Source organism: Ipomoea triloba, chromosome 13 (assembly GCF_003576645.1).
Source record: "Ipomoea triloba cultivar NCNSP0323 chromosome 13, ASM357664v1".
NCBI classification, from domain to species: Eukaryota; Viridiplantae; Streptophyta; class Magnoliopsida; order Solanales; family Convolvulaceae; genus Ipomoea; species Ipomoea triloba.
This window is the reverse complement of record NC_044928.1, coordinates 3932528-3948677: the sequence shown is the minus strand read 5'-3', so window position 1 is coordinate 3948677 and position 16150 is coordinate 3932528. Positions and strand designations below refer to the sequence as shown.

The following is a 16150-nucleotide window of genomic DNA, read 5'->3' as shown; positions in this document are numbered from 1 at the left end:
CTAAATCATTGGAGTGAGATCATCTGGTAGCCAGGGGTGTTCCCAGATCAAGGTGGAAGCACCATTCCCCACTCTCCTCCTAACCCCACTACAAACCAACTCATGGGCGGCCACAACACTACGCCAGCAGAAACTTGGACAGCTACCTAAAGTAGCATTTATAAAAGAGGATCTAGGAAAATACCTAGCCTTATATATTCGAGCCACTAAGGTATGAGGCCTTGTTAAAAACCTCCAAGCTTGCTTGCCTAACATAGCCAAATTGAAAGCCCTCAAATCTTTGAAACCCAAGCCACCAAACTTCTTGGGGACACATAAACGATCACAAGCCTTCCAATGAATACCCCTATCAGTACCTGATCACCACCAATACCGGTTTATAGCCCTCTCAATAGACAGACAAACAGATTCAGGGAGTAAGAAAACACTCATGGAAAAGTAGGCATTGATTGAGCCACATTTTTCAAAAGAACCTCCTTACCTGCCTGGGACAAAAGTCTCTTATTCCAAGTACCAATCCTGTGCTTTATCTTATATTCGATGTATGAGAAAACAGTTCTCTTATTCCTCCCTGTGAATGATGCAGTCCCAAGTACTTTCCAAAGTTAGGAGCCTGAATGACCCCCAAAACTGATGCCACCTCCTCCCTATCAGACATAGAGGTGTTCCTGCTAAAGCACACACTGGACTTATGGAAATTCTCTGCCTGCCCTGACATATCCTCATACTCATTGAGACATTGCTTAATAACACATGCCTCTTGGACAATTGCTTTAAAAAACAAGAGGCTATCATATGCAAAAAACAAATGTGAGATAGGAGGAGCTCCCCTAGCAACCCTGCAACCATGAAATAATCCCCGAGACTCAACTTGCTGCAGTAACAAGGAGAGTCCCTCTGCACAGATAATAAACAAATAAGGCGAAAGGGGATCACCCTGCCGAATACCATGGGTGGGGATAACTTGGCCAGCATTCTCACCATTAACTAGGAAACTATAAGAAACCGTGGTGACACAAAGCATAATCAGGTTTACCCACTCAACTACGAAACCCAAAGCCAACAACATTTTACGGAGGAAGGACCATTCCATACGGTCTAACGGTCGTAAGCCTTGGCTATATCCAACTTGAGGGTACCCCAACCCACCACCCCACACTGTTTCCTGTTCAGATAATGACCAACTTCTGAGGCAATCAAGATATTGTCAGTAATCAATTTATTAAGGATAAAAGCACCCGGGGATTCATAAATTATATCCCCCAACAGAGGCTTCATCCTATTGGCCACCATCTTAGCTATTATCGTGTAGATTACATTACACAGGGCAATAGAGCGCAAATCAGACACTTCCTATGGACGATTCTTTTTTGGAATCAACACTACATTGGTATCATTGAGTCCGTCCAGGAATGAGCGGCTATTAAGGCAGTTAACCACAAAGGACGAAACATCCCCCCTACCACATCCCAAAAATGTTGATAGAAACCCGGATTCATCCCATCATGCCCTGGGGCTTTGTCAAGGAACATGGAAAATAAAGCAGATCTTACTTCCTCTACCTCAAAAGGCTTGAGGAGGGCATCATTGTGGCATTGCGAAACACAGGGAACAATGGAATCAAGAGTCCACAGAGGATGAAGAAGCATTCGTTGCAAAAATATCACGATAATAATTAAGCACAACAGTTTTCAATTCATCACCCCCAACTCACATACCAAACTCATTCTTTAATCTAGAGAGAGTATTCTTCTTTTTACGAGTAGAAGCATACATGTGAAAGAACTTCATGTTGGCATCTGCACCTCTCAACCAGTGTTGCTTTGCTCTCTGCCTCCAAAAAGCATCTTCCTAAACCTCCAGCCGACACACCTCAGACTCCATAAGCTAGAACTCTGCAAAAGAAGTTGGACCCGTGAGACCCCTCAGACGTATTTAATCTTTGCGTAAAACCTTAATCTTCTCCCTGAACTTATGGAAGTGGTCTCCACCCCAAGAGTGTAACCTGTCACCACAAAACTGCAGACAATTGCATATTTAGTTGTTAAAAATTGAATAGTATGTTGATGATAATTACAAAAATGCCACTGCATTTTTTTTTAAATCTGATTAGATTCGTCTAGTTTTTACGAATGTAAGGCTGAGATCGATTTTTATTTCTCTCTTATGGTACTGTTCTCACATGATTCTTAACACGCGCACACACACACAGGAGTTATTATTCCCCTCTCTCTGCCTTTCAATGAGGCTATTGAAACCTATTTAATTGTATGGGTTTATGGCCCATTATTGCCGTAATTTCAATAATCAATATTGAAATGCCAGTTATATGTTAAACATGCAATATATAAGGGCATAGACTATTTTCCTATCCTATCACCTGGGAAAACATAACGTGAAAGGCTAGAGGAAAAAAAGTTCTGTAAATACTAAGAGCATGAAGTGATGAAGAAGAAATGGTTCAAAGCTTCATCAAACTCCATGGAATCAGGTTAGTATTTTAACGTTTTCTATGAAAGTATTAGTTAAATCATTCAATACCTTTTATAATAGTCTTACAGAGCTTTCTTTGGAAGATGGTGGTGTTGTTTAGTGCTAGACTTTTAAAAGAATCAGAGTAATTCTTTTCTCTTTTAAGCTTAGAATATGCACACTGGAAATTATACTTTTTTTTTTGTTCGTGCATTCACCCCCTTCTCTTGCTAAGCTTTGGGGTCTTATATTTATAGTTGGGAAGACTTCCACAAGTTCTTCTTGTTGCAAATTTGTCCGTTTGACAATCGTCCATAAGCTGCTAAAATACCCCGGGATTTAAGTTTCCTTGCACATGCTTAGTGGCACCGAATAGTCTTTATTTGACCTTCTTTAATAAATAGAGAATTTGTCCGTTGAAGAATGAATAATTCTCTAAGTTATTAATTGTAGTGAGCTTCATGTGCTTGATCATACAATTCTGTTTGATGTCTCAATAAAATATTCTAACTCTCTTAATCACGCATGCATGTCTTGTAATATGCTGACTTTGAGCACACCAATTTGTCTTGATAATGAATTTGTCATTTCATCTATTTTCTTGAACTCTTAAATCTTGAATATAATATTTTCAATCCCATTCTTCACATTTTCTATAAAGTTGATTCTCTTGAAATCCTTCAACTAATTTTGAATTCTCCAAATAAAATATAGAATATAGAGTCTCATACCTTCCGTTTGTCATGTGAGACATCTCTAGCATTACAAAATGTATAAACAATCCATTAGTTGAATCTTTAAGAATTAATCTCATAACCTCCCATACAGTTGTTATGCCATGGACCCGGATCCACCTTGCAAAATGGACCCAAGTCCATGTTCACAATTTCAGAACTCTATATTCAATAGTAATTTTTGAATCTATATAACAAAATTGTGAATATAGAGTTCAAAAATTGTGAATATTGAATAATGTAATTTTGTATATTAAGATCTAAAATTGTGAATATAAAATTCTAAAATTATTAATATAAAATTCTAAAATTTTGAACATGAACTTGGACCCACCTTACAAGGTGGACCTGGTTTGCCCCTCTATATGGGAGAGTCATCCCTTGTTATTGACTAGGGATGGCAATTCAACCCGCCCCAACGGAAAAAATTGATCTTCGCCCCAACGGGGCAAGTTCGAGAAATTATTTCGGGGAACGGGGGCGGGAATGGGGAGAAATTCCCAATCCCCGCCCTCCCCGTCCCCGACCCCGATCCCCGTTTATATATATATATAGCCAAAGATTTTGTGGTTTAGTGGCACCGGGTGTCCCAGTTTACACTGCCACATAGATGATGGTAGTGGATTCGAGGCTCAGTGGAGACAACTGTGCACTCTCCCAGTTTCATAAAATAGCTTCTTCTTTTTTTATTTTTTAAATTGTCATAATTTAAAAAAAATTTCGCGAGAATTCCCCGTCCCTGAATAATTCCCGTAAGAAAGAGGACGGGAACGAGGAACGGGAAGGAATTTCGGGAACGGGAACCCCATTCCTCGGCCCCGCCCCGCCCCGCCCCGTTGACATCCCTGATATTGACCACAAGCACATTTGCAGATATCTTTTTTTTTTTTTTTTTTTTTTTTTTTTTTTTTTTTTTTTTNGCTTTGGGGTCTTATATTTATAGTTGGGAAGACTTCCACAAGTTCTTCTTGTTGCAAATTTGTCCGTTTGACAATCGTCCATAAGCTGCTAAAATACCCCGGGATTTAAGTTTCCTTGCACATGCTTAGTGGCACCGAATAGTCTTTATTTGACCTTCTTTAATAAATAGAGAATTTGTCCGTTGAAGAATGAATAATTCTCTAAGTTATTAATTGTAGTGAGCTTCATGTGCTTGATCATACAATTCTGTTTGATGTCTCAATAAAATATTCTAACTCTCTTAATCACGCATGCATGTCTTGTAATATGCTGACTTTGAGCACACCAATTTGTCTTGATAATGAATTTGTCATTTCATCTATTTTCTTGAACTCTTAAATCTTGAATATAATATTTTCAATCCCATTCTTCACATTTTCTATAAAGTTGATTCTCTTGAAATCCTTCAACTAATTTTGAATTCTCCAAATAAAATATAGAATATAGAGTCTCATACCTTCCGTTTGTCATGTGAGACATCTCTAGCATTACAAAATGTATAAACAATCCATTAGTTGAATCTTTAAGAATTAATCTCATAACCTCCCATACAGTTGTTATGCCATGGACCCGGATCCACCTTGCAAAATGGACCCAAGTCCATGTTCACAATTTCAGAACTCTATATTCAATAGTAATTTTTGAATCTATATAACAAAATTGTGAATATAGAGTTCAAAAATTGTGAATATTGAATAATGTAATTTTGTATATTAAGATCTAAAATTGTGAATATAAAATTCTAAAATTATTAATATAAAATTCTAAAATTTTGAACATGAACTTGGACCCACCTTACAAGGTGGACCTGGTTTGCCCCTCTATATGGGAGAGTCATCCCTTGTTATTGACTAGGGATGGCAATTCAACCCGCCCCAACGGAAAAAATTGATCTTCGCCCCAACGGGGCAAGTTCGAGAAATTATTTCGGGGAACGGGGGCGGGAATGGGGAGAAATTCCCAATCCCCGCCCTCCCCGTCCCCGACCCCGATCCCCGTTTATATATATATATAGCCAAAGATTTTGTGGTTTAGTGGCACCGGGTGTCCCAGTTTACACTGCCACATAGATGATGGTAGTGGATTCGAGGCTCAGTGGAGACAACTGTGCACTCTCCCAGTTTCATAAAATAGCTTCTTCTTTTTTTATTTTTTAAATTGTCATAATTTAAAAAAAATTTCGCGAGAATTCCCCGTCCCTGAATAATTCCCGTAAGAAAGAGGACGGGAACGAGGAACGGGAAGGAATTTCGGGAACGGGAACCCCATTCCTCGGCCCCGCCCCGCCCCGCCCCGTTGACATCCCTGATATTGACCACAAGCACATTTGCAGATATCTTTTTTTTTTTTTTTTTTTTTTTTTTTGAGAGTTCATTTGCAAATACGGAGTATCTTAAAGTCCTAAAATCCCTAAATGACTAAATTCCGTATTTCCTTAATTGCTAATTGAAAAAAGAAACAGCAAAACAACTAACTATACACAGGCAGCGGCGACAGGCGAGTCCGACGACAATCAGCGGCGGCGACAGCAGCTTATTCTTAAGAAACCATCGCCGACGAGCGACAGGCAACCGGCGACAACATCGATTCTTCAGCGACGATTGTATTTTTCTTCGCACTTGGCTGTTCGAACTTGGCACTTGGCTCAGTTAGCTGGTGAGTCCTCTACTCCTCTTTCTTGTGCCTAACGATATCCTTATCCCCGCAATACTCTCCCACTTTCAATGGCGTCGACTCTCTCCAGAAGAGTTTTCCGCACTTCACCTTTTTCTTCTTTCAATCGGAAAAAGTTTCCGAGCAATCTTCAATCCGGCCTATTGAGCTCCGTATTCGAATCTGATTCGGTGCGATTGTTATCCTCATATGGTTCACGAGAACAATGCAATGTCGCTGCACTCTGCCCCAAAAGAGGTCTGATATACAAGGATTTCGGGAGAGGAACTGTAATCAGGCCAAAATATGGATTCCAGAATTTCAATTTCGGGTGGATACATTTTGGTCGGTTTCTATGCACAGCTCTCGGAGCTCCGGAATCAGGAGGTGGTGGTGGTGGAAGCATTGCTGTTGCTGATGGTTCTGGCCAGGCTAAGGAAGCTAAAGTGAAGAGGAAGAAACTGAAGGGTAAAAGGGCAGTGGTGAGATGGTTGAAGTTCTTCAGGTGGAAGAAGAAGAAAGAGTTTCAGAGGATGACTGCTGAGGAGAAATTGGTTTACAAGTTGAGAAAGGTAAACACCTTTATCACCTGGTTCAATGATTCTTGAAGTGAAACAGAAATTGGAACTAGAAAAACTTGAATTAGGAACTATTTTTTCTGTATAGATGGAAATATTGTTTGTCTTAGGAAGTTTTTACATAATAATGCTGTCAGCTCTACTTAAATGTTTTAGCAGTGATGGAACAATTATTTATATGCTACTGATCTTGAATTGAAGTTGAATGAGTGGTGTGATTTAGGGTTACATAGAACTTTTGATTCTGGTTTTTTATGCTATGGAGTTGTTTGATTCTCAGAAAGATATTACTCCATAGTATAATTTGAAGCTTGTGAATACCAATTGATTTTACCCTGGGGAAGGTAAATTAGGAGGCTAGGAGTGCATTAATTCTGTGTTTAGATATGTAACTTTAAAGCTTATTGGCTGGTAATTTCATCTTTGTCATAGGCGCGCAAAAAAGAAGAAAGGCTTCTTGAAGCCTTAGAGAAGATTGAACCTAAGGAGACATCAGAGGCTACCCATGATCCAGAGATATTGACACCCGAAGAACACTTCTACTTTTTGAAGATGGGGCAGAAGTGCAAGAATTATGTGCCTGTTGGAAGACGTGGGATATACCAGGGTGTGATCCTTAACATGCACCTGCATTGGAAGAGGCACCAAACACTTAAAGTAGTTGTGAAGACGTTCTCTCCAGAGGAGGTTAAGGAAATTGCCGCAGAACTTGCACGGTTAAGTGGTGGCATCATTCTTGATATTCAGGATGATAACACCATTATTATGTATAGGGGAAAGAATTATGCTCAACCACCAACCGAGATAATGTCCCCCAGAAGCACTCTTTCTAGGAATAAGGTTCTCTATTCCTTAATTACTTCTCATAATGCATTTTATCTGGTTTACTCATAAGGTTACTTTGGAAACTATAACCAATGAGGGTCCCTTTGTATTTATTTGACTGCAGGCTCTGAATAAATCCAAATACAGGGATGCCTTGAGAGCTGTTAGGAGATATATACCTAGACTTGAGCAGGATCTTGAGCTACTTCGAGCACAAGCAGAAAATAAAGCTAGTCTCTCCGAAGAAAACCAATTAATTGGCTCTGAGGATTATGATTCTGATCACCATTTGCAATTACAAACTGAGGCAACCAAAAAACTGAATGAATTAATGCCTCAAAATGGTGAAAATGATGATGAAAATGATTCAATGATGGAATCTGATCTCGGTGAAGATTCTGAAGATCTTTCAGATATTTTTGAGACAGAGTCTGAGGAAGAGAATGAGGAGAGGAATGAGAAACCTCTATATTTGAATGCATTTGAAAAGTTTCCAGTTTATAGCAATGGGGAAACAGATGATTTTGAGGAGCATTTGCGTCAAATATCTGCTAATTCAAGGAAAGAGAAATTGCAAGGTAGAGATGTGAAGTCACCAGATCTAGATGAAGTTGATCGGATGATCCTGCAAGCTGCATCACTTTTGAAGAAAAATAGAAGATGAAAACCTGTATTTATTGGTAAGCTAACTCATTCCTTTGAAAATTTGAAACACGAAAAGCTTTATGGTCCAGATTATTTTGAACATATTTTGCCTAATGGCAAAAGTAAAATTAGTTATGGGACAGGAAAGGTATGGGTTGGGCTGGGGATGCTAGGGTGAATTTGTTGTAGTGTCATTGGGAAAGATGGTCAATCCAGATCAGTTCATCATTAGTATATGTGGAGGATGCTACCAGAGCAAGCAAGCTTAAATGTCTCCTTTACATCACTTCTAAATGGCTGTGGCAGATTACTGGAAAGATCAATGACGATTTCACCTCACCGTGTGATGAAATGATGGCTAAGGGTATGGATCCTTATAAAGTATATAAAGTAATATATGATTGTGAAACTATTGGAGAAGGGGCGTTAAGAGAACAAGCGAATGAAACATTAGTAGAATCCTTGTGTTAAAATGGGGATATTACTGAACTATTGATGTCACTTAATGAAATCGGTAAGCAGGGCTTGTCCCTAGTGTTAATATCTCTAGCACTTCAGTTCATGGGTTGAACAGAGCAGGATATTGAGAAAAATTAGCAACAGCTTTGGAACTATGGTAAAGTTTGCTTGGATCTCTAAATCCCAGACAAGTGAAGATGCAGAGTGTATTACCAACCCTATGAAGCAAGCAGCACCAGAAGTAGTTCGTCAGGGAACAAGTATGGTACGGAAACTTATTTGACGGTTACAAATGTGTCTGATGATGATATTTGGTAATTAGGAGATGTGGCAGTGCAGTTTGCTGTTGCAGAAGAATTTTGTTGGTATAGCAGATGCCAGTTCTCCAAGGTGCAAGGTGATCTGGTATGTGATTGAATGGACTTCTTTCACTAGATTTATGCTAATCTCAGATTTTTCTCTTTAGGGCTTGGTTCTTTTGAGTATCTTTTTCCATTCTTTGGCCAGGTTGTGCCCAACATTTTTCATTAATAAATTTCTTCATCGCTTCAAGCAACAAAAATGCATTTTACTTTTGAGGGATTCATCTTATTTGGTACATTTGAGAGATTGAGGACCAAACTTACAACATTACTTTAGGTCAGTATCAATTAACCACAATGTCTTACATCTTTGAGTGCAAGTTTGCTTTTGCAGATCTTTGTTTCTGCAGCCTGGCTTTGACTTTAAAGAGAACAGTGTGTATTTCATCAAAATGTGGACTCGTCACTTTCTTCATATCATCAATCCAACTCAAAACTCTCTTGTATGGGCTTAATATTCTTCCCTGATCCTTCTCTTCCACGACCTGAATCGCCAAAAGCTCTCATTAAAGCCTGCATTATCTGAGCAAGAAAGCCACACAATCCTACAGAGCACTTCCACACAAATACGACAAAAGCAATATTCCCCTACCTCGAGTTGCATTAATTCACAAACTAAGCTAAGGTCTGCAATGGACGGTTGGGTGCTTCCCAGCAGAAAACGTCCATTTCCTTGGAGCCAAAAGGACTCAATCTTATCAAGGGATGCCAACAGGACTTTCTCAGCTTCGGCCGCTGCTTGTGGATTCAATGGCAAGCCGAGTGCAGGTCCAAGTGTAGTATTTAAAGCATACCCAACTGAAAAAAAAAAAAAAAAAAAAAAAAAAAGNAAAAAAAAAAAAAAAAAAAGGTATGCAACAATTGCAAATTACACTGATCATCAATTCATCATATATAAAATTACAAATTCAACCGACTTATGTTAGTAGTTAACCACCATCTCATTTGTCATCAAGACAAATAGAGTGCGTTTAGTAACTGGAGAAATGAAAATAGAGAATGCGTTTATTTGTACATTTCTCCAATTTGAAAACAAACAGAAAACTAGGTAAATGAAGTCAGAGCAGCCTATAATTTCTAGCCATCCATAACTCACATGCCAACTGCACGTCGTTCACCACAACAATGCAGCTGATCCGACATGCTAGTATTTATACTAACATTTACTCACAGCTGCCATAGCCCATAAGCCTATGAAAAAGTAATTCATGTACACATGCTTCTATTTTTGGGATGATGAATACGACAGCAATTTGATACTCTATATTTCTTTTAGCATCGGTTTTCACCAATTGCATCCTAAACTTATAACATTCCATAATTAAATCAACAACTTATTTTAAGGGAAATTATTTTAATCATAGTCATGGGCAGGAAGACAAGGCAATCTTTATTATTAACCCAAAAAAAAAAAAAAAAAAAGGTAAAGCACCTGCACCACGGCGTAAATTAGCATGGTGCCAGTCTAACACCGAGTCTATCTTTGCTCTTTTGTATAGATCAGCTGGGTACCTTCAAAGACGACAATGCATTAGGCGGGTAGAAATCAGGCAGCACAGCTAGCACAGAGACTCAGAATTTTACAAATACTTTGCAAAAGCGTCAGCAACCAAACTCACCAATGATCTGCAACGCCAGGAAATGCACAAGCAAGATATCTGAGAATTGCATGGCTGAAAAGCACGTAACAGTGGTTAGTAAGCGTGTTACTGAAACTCGGCCATAAAACTAAAAAGTTTTTCGTTTTCTTTTTTCGAATGTGTTTTGGACATTTTAATTTTTATCTGATCTGGTGTAGGGTAAGCTATGGAACCTATGAGCAATACAATGGGAGTGCAATATATCTCTAATAAGGCTATACCCTCATAACCATGGTCAACCAAGGAACTGTAACTATTATATGGTAAATAATTGTAAGAGGTAAATCTACCATTGCCCCCTCAGTAGAATTACAGTTAAACCTGGACAGAGAATCACACCGGCCATCATCTCCTTCTCCACCCCTACCAAATATGTCCATTTTGACTCTATACTTCCATAGCCAAGCTCCCAACAGTGCAGAATATGATATGAAACAATAAAGATTGTTTCTACTAAGAAATCAAGAAAATACTAGTACCTCTCAAACAGTTTGAATCTTCCATCCTCTATTGCAGGCACTTGTTTCATGGGGTTAATTTCTGCAATGAAAATGCCAAACAAAACATAAATTATCTAAAGAAACCCTAGCCGGCAAAGGACCACAAAGAGCTAAACCAACCTAAGTTACTCATAGTTGATCAGCTAGACCAATAAAACAAATAGACAGTTCCCACCAAATGTCCAATTTGAAACTTTCCGATTACTAAGCCAACTGTTTGACCAACTTGAAAAAGTAAACCAGTCTAGATTACCGATAGTATATTGGCTCAAATCAATAAGACCAATAAATCACTACTAGAGTCAAACTTCAAACTTTGTGATTACCAAGTTGGCTGGGTTGCTCCGCAATCATGACAGTTCTAAACATTTACAGTTTTCAGTCAGAAAACAATCTCAGAAACACACAAACCTTGGAATTCAGGAGACCGATGCTTGCCTTTATCAAGCTGTACTATGACCTCCTCAAAATCTATCCCATTCACCCTTCACCAAATAAAAATTCAAGAAACATTAATTTTAGCACGAATTAAATGAAAAAAAATGTGGGTATTTCAAACAAAAATTTGTACTGTATAAGAAAATAGTGGAAATTAAATCTTTTGAAGGGACAAAATTGCGGAGTTCTCATGAATAGAAACAAGAATCTTACTTGCAGAAAATAAGAACAGCTCGAGAAGGCTGGGACATACGATCTACGTACAGCTTCAACGTCATTTCTGCTGTTTTCCTCTCACGATTTCTCTCTCGCTGATGGCGATCACTGAGTCGTGGATCCGGAGCTTTAAACTTGCGTTTTGCTGGCGAGGTAGAAAGTCGAGAATATGGATAAAGACGGCGAATTCAATATGAAATTGGATATTTTTTTTTAAAAATTGCAATTTTTTGTAGAAGATAAACGCTATTTTAACAGACCTTTTGTTTGTGAAACTAATTGCCAACCAATGCCGAAATTGCTTTTTTTTTTTTTTTTTTTTAGGAACAGATAAAATATTTTTTAAAAGTATTTTAACATATAATTATGCCTTAGAGCATCCTTACGAATAGATTTTTTTTTTTTTTGTGATTTTTGAATAGTTTTTGTGAATGTGATTAATAAAGAGAAAATGGAAGCAAAGGGAAATTTTAAAATAAAATAAAAAAGGAGTTGCCAGCCCGCGACTGACGCGCTCAGCAGGCGTGTGCAGTACATGCGCCAGTAGGGCGCATTAGTTGTGCCTGACGCGGACTGGCGCGAGTAAGCTTTGGATTCCAAGGCTGACAGTTACTGTTTCAAAAAACACTTCTTGCAGCCCAAATCCATTCTTCTCTCTCTTTATTTCTTTTTCATCCATCTCAGCAACTACTGTTCCAAAAACCTTGAAAAAGTTACTGTTATGGATACTCGTATAAGCTGCAATAAAATGTAGTCCCCACAAAATCACTCAAGAGCCCACAACCATCAACCAAGTACAATGTATGTTTTATGAACTAAGGTGGACTATGATTCTATGAATATAATGTCCATACCTAATATACCATAAAATTTTACATAACAAATTTGATAAAACTTTGCAAAATACTCATTTGCAAAATACATGATATGAGTATATATGTTATTTGAGTTGTATCAAGTATGTTAACACTTGTCTCCACAATATCTGATATAATGAAATATATCATGTATTATAAATTTTTAAGGTGTCTAAATGGATTTTTAGCGCAAACATCCATAAAATTAGGGAATAGACTTCATAAGAGTAGTAAGATTATGAGATTTTGCAACAAGATGTTGAAACTCTTGCACTACTTTGATCTCAAATAGGACTTTGATTGGTTATGGAGAGTTATAGGCATGTTACAACTTCACAAATAGACGTAATAAGAGACTTAATATTATGATTCATAACAAGATTCAATGTCCTTAAGAACTAACGTCAATTGTCATGCCTTTTATAGGCTTTAATTGGCAGTTAATTACTTCGTCAAAAGCTTTGTGACATGAGATGTGTTATGCAACCACCTTCACTTGCATGTAATGCATGATGTCTAGCAACCATAGTGCGCGCTTTGCTCGCCCTACACACCCCCCTGTGCATGACCTCGCGGCTCGCATAGGTGCATCCGTGCTATGCGGCCCTACCCTTATAGATATGCCTAACTCTTTTAATTGGGCCCAAATATCCTCTAATTCAAATTTCAAAATTCCATCAATACTAATTAGAGATAATTTTTTTTCTGATATACTAGATACAATCACATAAATACATCTAATTAAAATGTATATTATAAAGAAAAGTATTAACAAATTCAATACAATTCATATATAATTGTACTTAATATAAAAAAAAACACCAATACTAATACACAAAAGCAATATGCCTATGTCCCCTAATATTGGATTCCTTAAAATGCTTTTGGTTGGATAAGTTCAAGATAGGGATTGAATTGGCATTTTTGAAATTTTATTTGAGGAAATTGATGCAATATTGTTTGGAGAAGTTGAAGATGCAGCATAATAAATTGCATCGGTCCATGGGGGATGGTTCGTGTGGGCCCATGTGGCACCTCTTTCAATGTACCACTAAATAGACTACACCTCTCCCATAACGACAACTGTTTTATAAGTTCCTAGATTTTTCCCACTATATTATATTTATAAATTATAAATAAATTAGTCCCAAAATAAGTTATGGAGTAAGTGAAAGTGTGAAACACAAATTTTATATTTGTAACATTGTGAGTTCATATTTTGTTAAAGGCATCATCAGTAGAGTTTTTTTTTTCTTTATTTCTCAACTACGAGAGAGAGGATGCGAAGAGAAGAAGAAGAAGAAAAAAAAAAATTTGGCGCAAAAAAAAGGAAAAAACAACAACAACAACAACAACACAATTAACGCGTCAGTCGCCTAGCTGGGTGCTGTATGTGGGCGAAACAAACACAAAAGCAGTAGCCTTCTACCTTCTCTCCTGCAGGACCAACAAAAAACTTGTGTCTTAAGGAAGAACTCATTATTTTCTCTCCAAGCCTCCCTCCTTCACATGAACCTAAAAACTGCAAAACCTTCCCAAAAATCATTGATGGGGATGTCCTAACATTTTTTTTCTTTTTGTGATTTACTATCATTTATCTGTTCTATGTAATTTGTAGACTATTATACAAAAGTAGAGTTTATCTAATGCAGTTATAAATTTCTCTAATCACCAAACAAAAAAAAAATCAACATAACCGTATATTTGATAAAATTTTTATAATACTGAATACTAAAAATTCATTCTATTTTGTTAAAATATAAAATGTATTGCATCTTTTTACTATTTTTAATATTTGATATTTTAAAATTCAATATAAAAGCTACTCATAAATAGTACCCTCGATCTCCATCTCATATTATGTGTCTAGTTCAGTTAATTAACGTGTCTTTATTGAAATTATTTTGAGTTTAATTTTTCATAACGTTGAGTTTATAAGGATCATTATATAAAATTTATATATTTAGAAATTACATTAAAAGTACTATAAAATAAAAGAAAATTAAACATAATTAAAAATTAATTAAAAAAGTAAAAAAAATAGTTAATTTAATCAATAAATAATGAATAGAATAGGTAAGGGACAGGGGGGAGTACATACTTTGTCAAGAGAGAGAATATAACTCTTTATTACACGCAAAGTGCACACATATTGTTGTTACGTAATATTAGTTTTATAAATTGTTTGGTAGTTAAAAATATTTACCCTTCCATAATAATTTAATTAAAAAAAATAAAAATGATGTGATATACAAAGTGTATTTGTCAATTTTTTACTCTAGCAGTGTGATTTTTTACTTTCGAGATAAGGAAGTAAACCTACTCGGAAGGACGAGCAACACATGAAGTGTCATTTCAATTGCCACACTCGTCCAAGGGACCTTTAACACTAACATGTGGTACGACCGACTTGATTGACCTATGGATGAGCGACGCATGCCCTTCGTCAACAGAAACTGCATCATGCATTATATGATCTAGCACAATAAAAGGTAGCTTACTCTGCATAAGAAGGGACTTCGTAGCGCTGTAAAAGCTAGTTTATCCCATGAAAGAAGGGACTTTAGATCTAAATCATTTTTAATACTTATCAACCTATTGAGAGTTTTTCGACCTTCTAAACTCCAACAAAACTTTTAGATATATAAAACCTTATATAAGATAAATAACATTATTAGAAAAGTTATTACATGTTGAACACTTTGACCTATGAAAGATTGGGTTAATTAAGGAATTCTTTTTGTTCATAAGTTTTGCTAATGAATCCAAAATTAAGCTCATAAGTCTTTTTTGTTTTTGTTTTTGATTTTTTTTTGGCTAGCAATCATAAAATCCTACCAATAAAAAAAATGAGGTATAAATTTGATTCTGTTATGAGTATTAGTGTATAAGCATTAGATGACTGATGTATATAATTCACTGGTCATCAAAACATGAGCATGATGAGTTTTAAATTTATAATTCAAAACTTATAAATAATAAAATTATAAACAATAATAATATGTGATATAAACTTTTAAAATATTATAAATGCTTGAAGTGACGTTTACATTATCACTTTACTTTTAAAAGAGTGCAATTGTAGTTTTGAATTTCTCTGTGCATTTAAAACTATAATTTTCAAATCAATAATTCAATTATTATTTTTTAAAGTATGCGAAAAGCTACAACGTTGAGGTGAATGCTTGTTTTTCAAGTGAAAAACAAAAACAAAAACTGTTTTCCAATTTTGTTAACAAAGTATTTTTAAAAAAATCTAAAACATTATATTTTAACAAAAAATTTCAAGTAGAACATTTTTTGTCTAACCACAAGTTTCCTAATTAGGATACACTATGACCTTACACACATAAATTAATTTTATTCGTGCTAAATAGGAGTATAGAATTTCAAAGTGTAGCAAAAGAGCAAAAACATTCTCTCATGAATTTTAATGTAGTTGCGTTCTTAGAGCAACCTTATTGGTAGGAGATTTTTCTTAGTTTTTGTAGGTACGAGTATGAGAGAGAATAAGGAGGGAAGATGGAAAAAAACATTTTTATGAGTACTATTGACTCCGTTATAATATAGTATCTATTCATAGCTACTTTTTAAATAAAGCACATAGAGCCGCTAATATCGCCTCCATTGAGGCTTGAACCCACCCCTCCCATGTGTGGTGCAACCGGGTGCCACTAGACCACAAGGTAATCTTTAAAAAAAAAAAAAAAAAAAAAAAAACATGCCCATGGCGCGTGCACGGCATGCGGATTTTGCCCATTTCTCCATTTTTCTTACCGTGGGTCCCATAAAAAAACTTAACTTGCAAAAG

General features: G+C 36.5%; 3 protein-coding genes across 4 annotated transcripts; 1 reads left to right on the top strand and 2 right to left on the bottom strand.

Annotated features, from left to right (window-relative positions):
* On the bottom strand, window positions 1-1649 carry LOC116001061. The gene is made up of 4 exons (XM_031240965.1): window positions 1464-1649; window positions 685-1165; window positions 482-571; window positions 1-356 (listed from the first exon to the last, which is right to left on the bottom strand). The coding sequence occupies exons 1-4, from the start codon at window positions 1647-1649 to the stop codon at window positions 1-3; spliced, it is 1113 nt and encodes a 370-aa protein (XP_031096825.1).
* Window positions 1650-5635: 3986 nt separating this feature from the next.
* LOC116002076 (uncharacterized CRM domain-containing protein At3g25440, chloroplastic) lies at window positions 5636-9187 on the top strand. Of its 2 annotated transcripts, XM_031242087.1 has the most exons (4): window positions 5636-6391; window positions 6830-7237; window positions 7347-7902; window positions 8174-9187. In XM_031242087.1, the coding sequence occupies exons 1-3, from the start codon at window positions 5891-5893 to the stop codon at window positions 7884-7886; spliced, it is 1449 nt and encodes a 482-aa protein (XP_031097947.1). In that variant the 5' UTR covers window positions 5636-5890; the 3' UTR covers window positions 7887-7902; window positions 8174-9187. The 2 variants fall into 2 exon arrangements, with proteins under 2 accessions (XP_031097947.1, XP_031097946.1); XM_031242086.1 differs by lacking the exon at window positions 8174-9187 and having other exon boundaries at window positions 7347-7960.
* LOC116002077 (glutathione S-transferase T1-like) lies at window positions 8874-11710 on the bottom strand. The gene is made up of 7 exons (XM_031242088.1): window positions 11480-11710; window positions 11240-11313; window positions 10808-10868; window positions 10308-10361; window positions 10121-10200; window positions 9281-9486; window positions 8874-9173 (listed from the first exon to the last, which is right to left on the bottom strand). Exons 1-7 carry the CDS (start codon window positions 11542-11544, stop codon window positions 8991-8993), a joined length of 723 nt encoding a protein of 240 aa, XP_031097948.1. The 5' UTR covers window positions 11545-11710; the 3' UTR covers window positions 8874-8990.
* Window positions 11711-16150: the final 4440 nt, after the last annotated feature.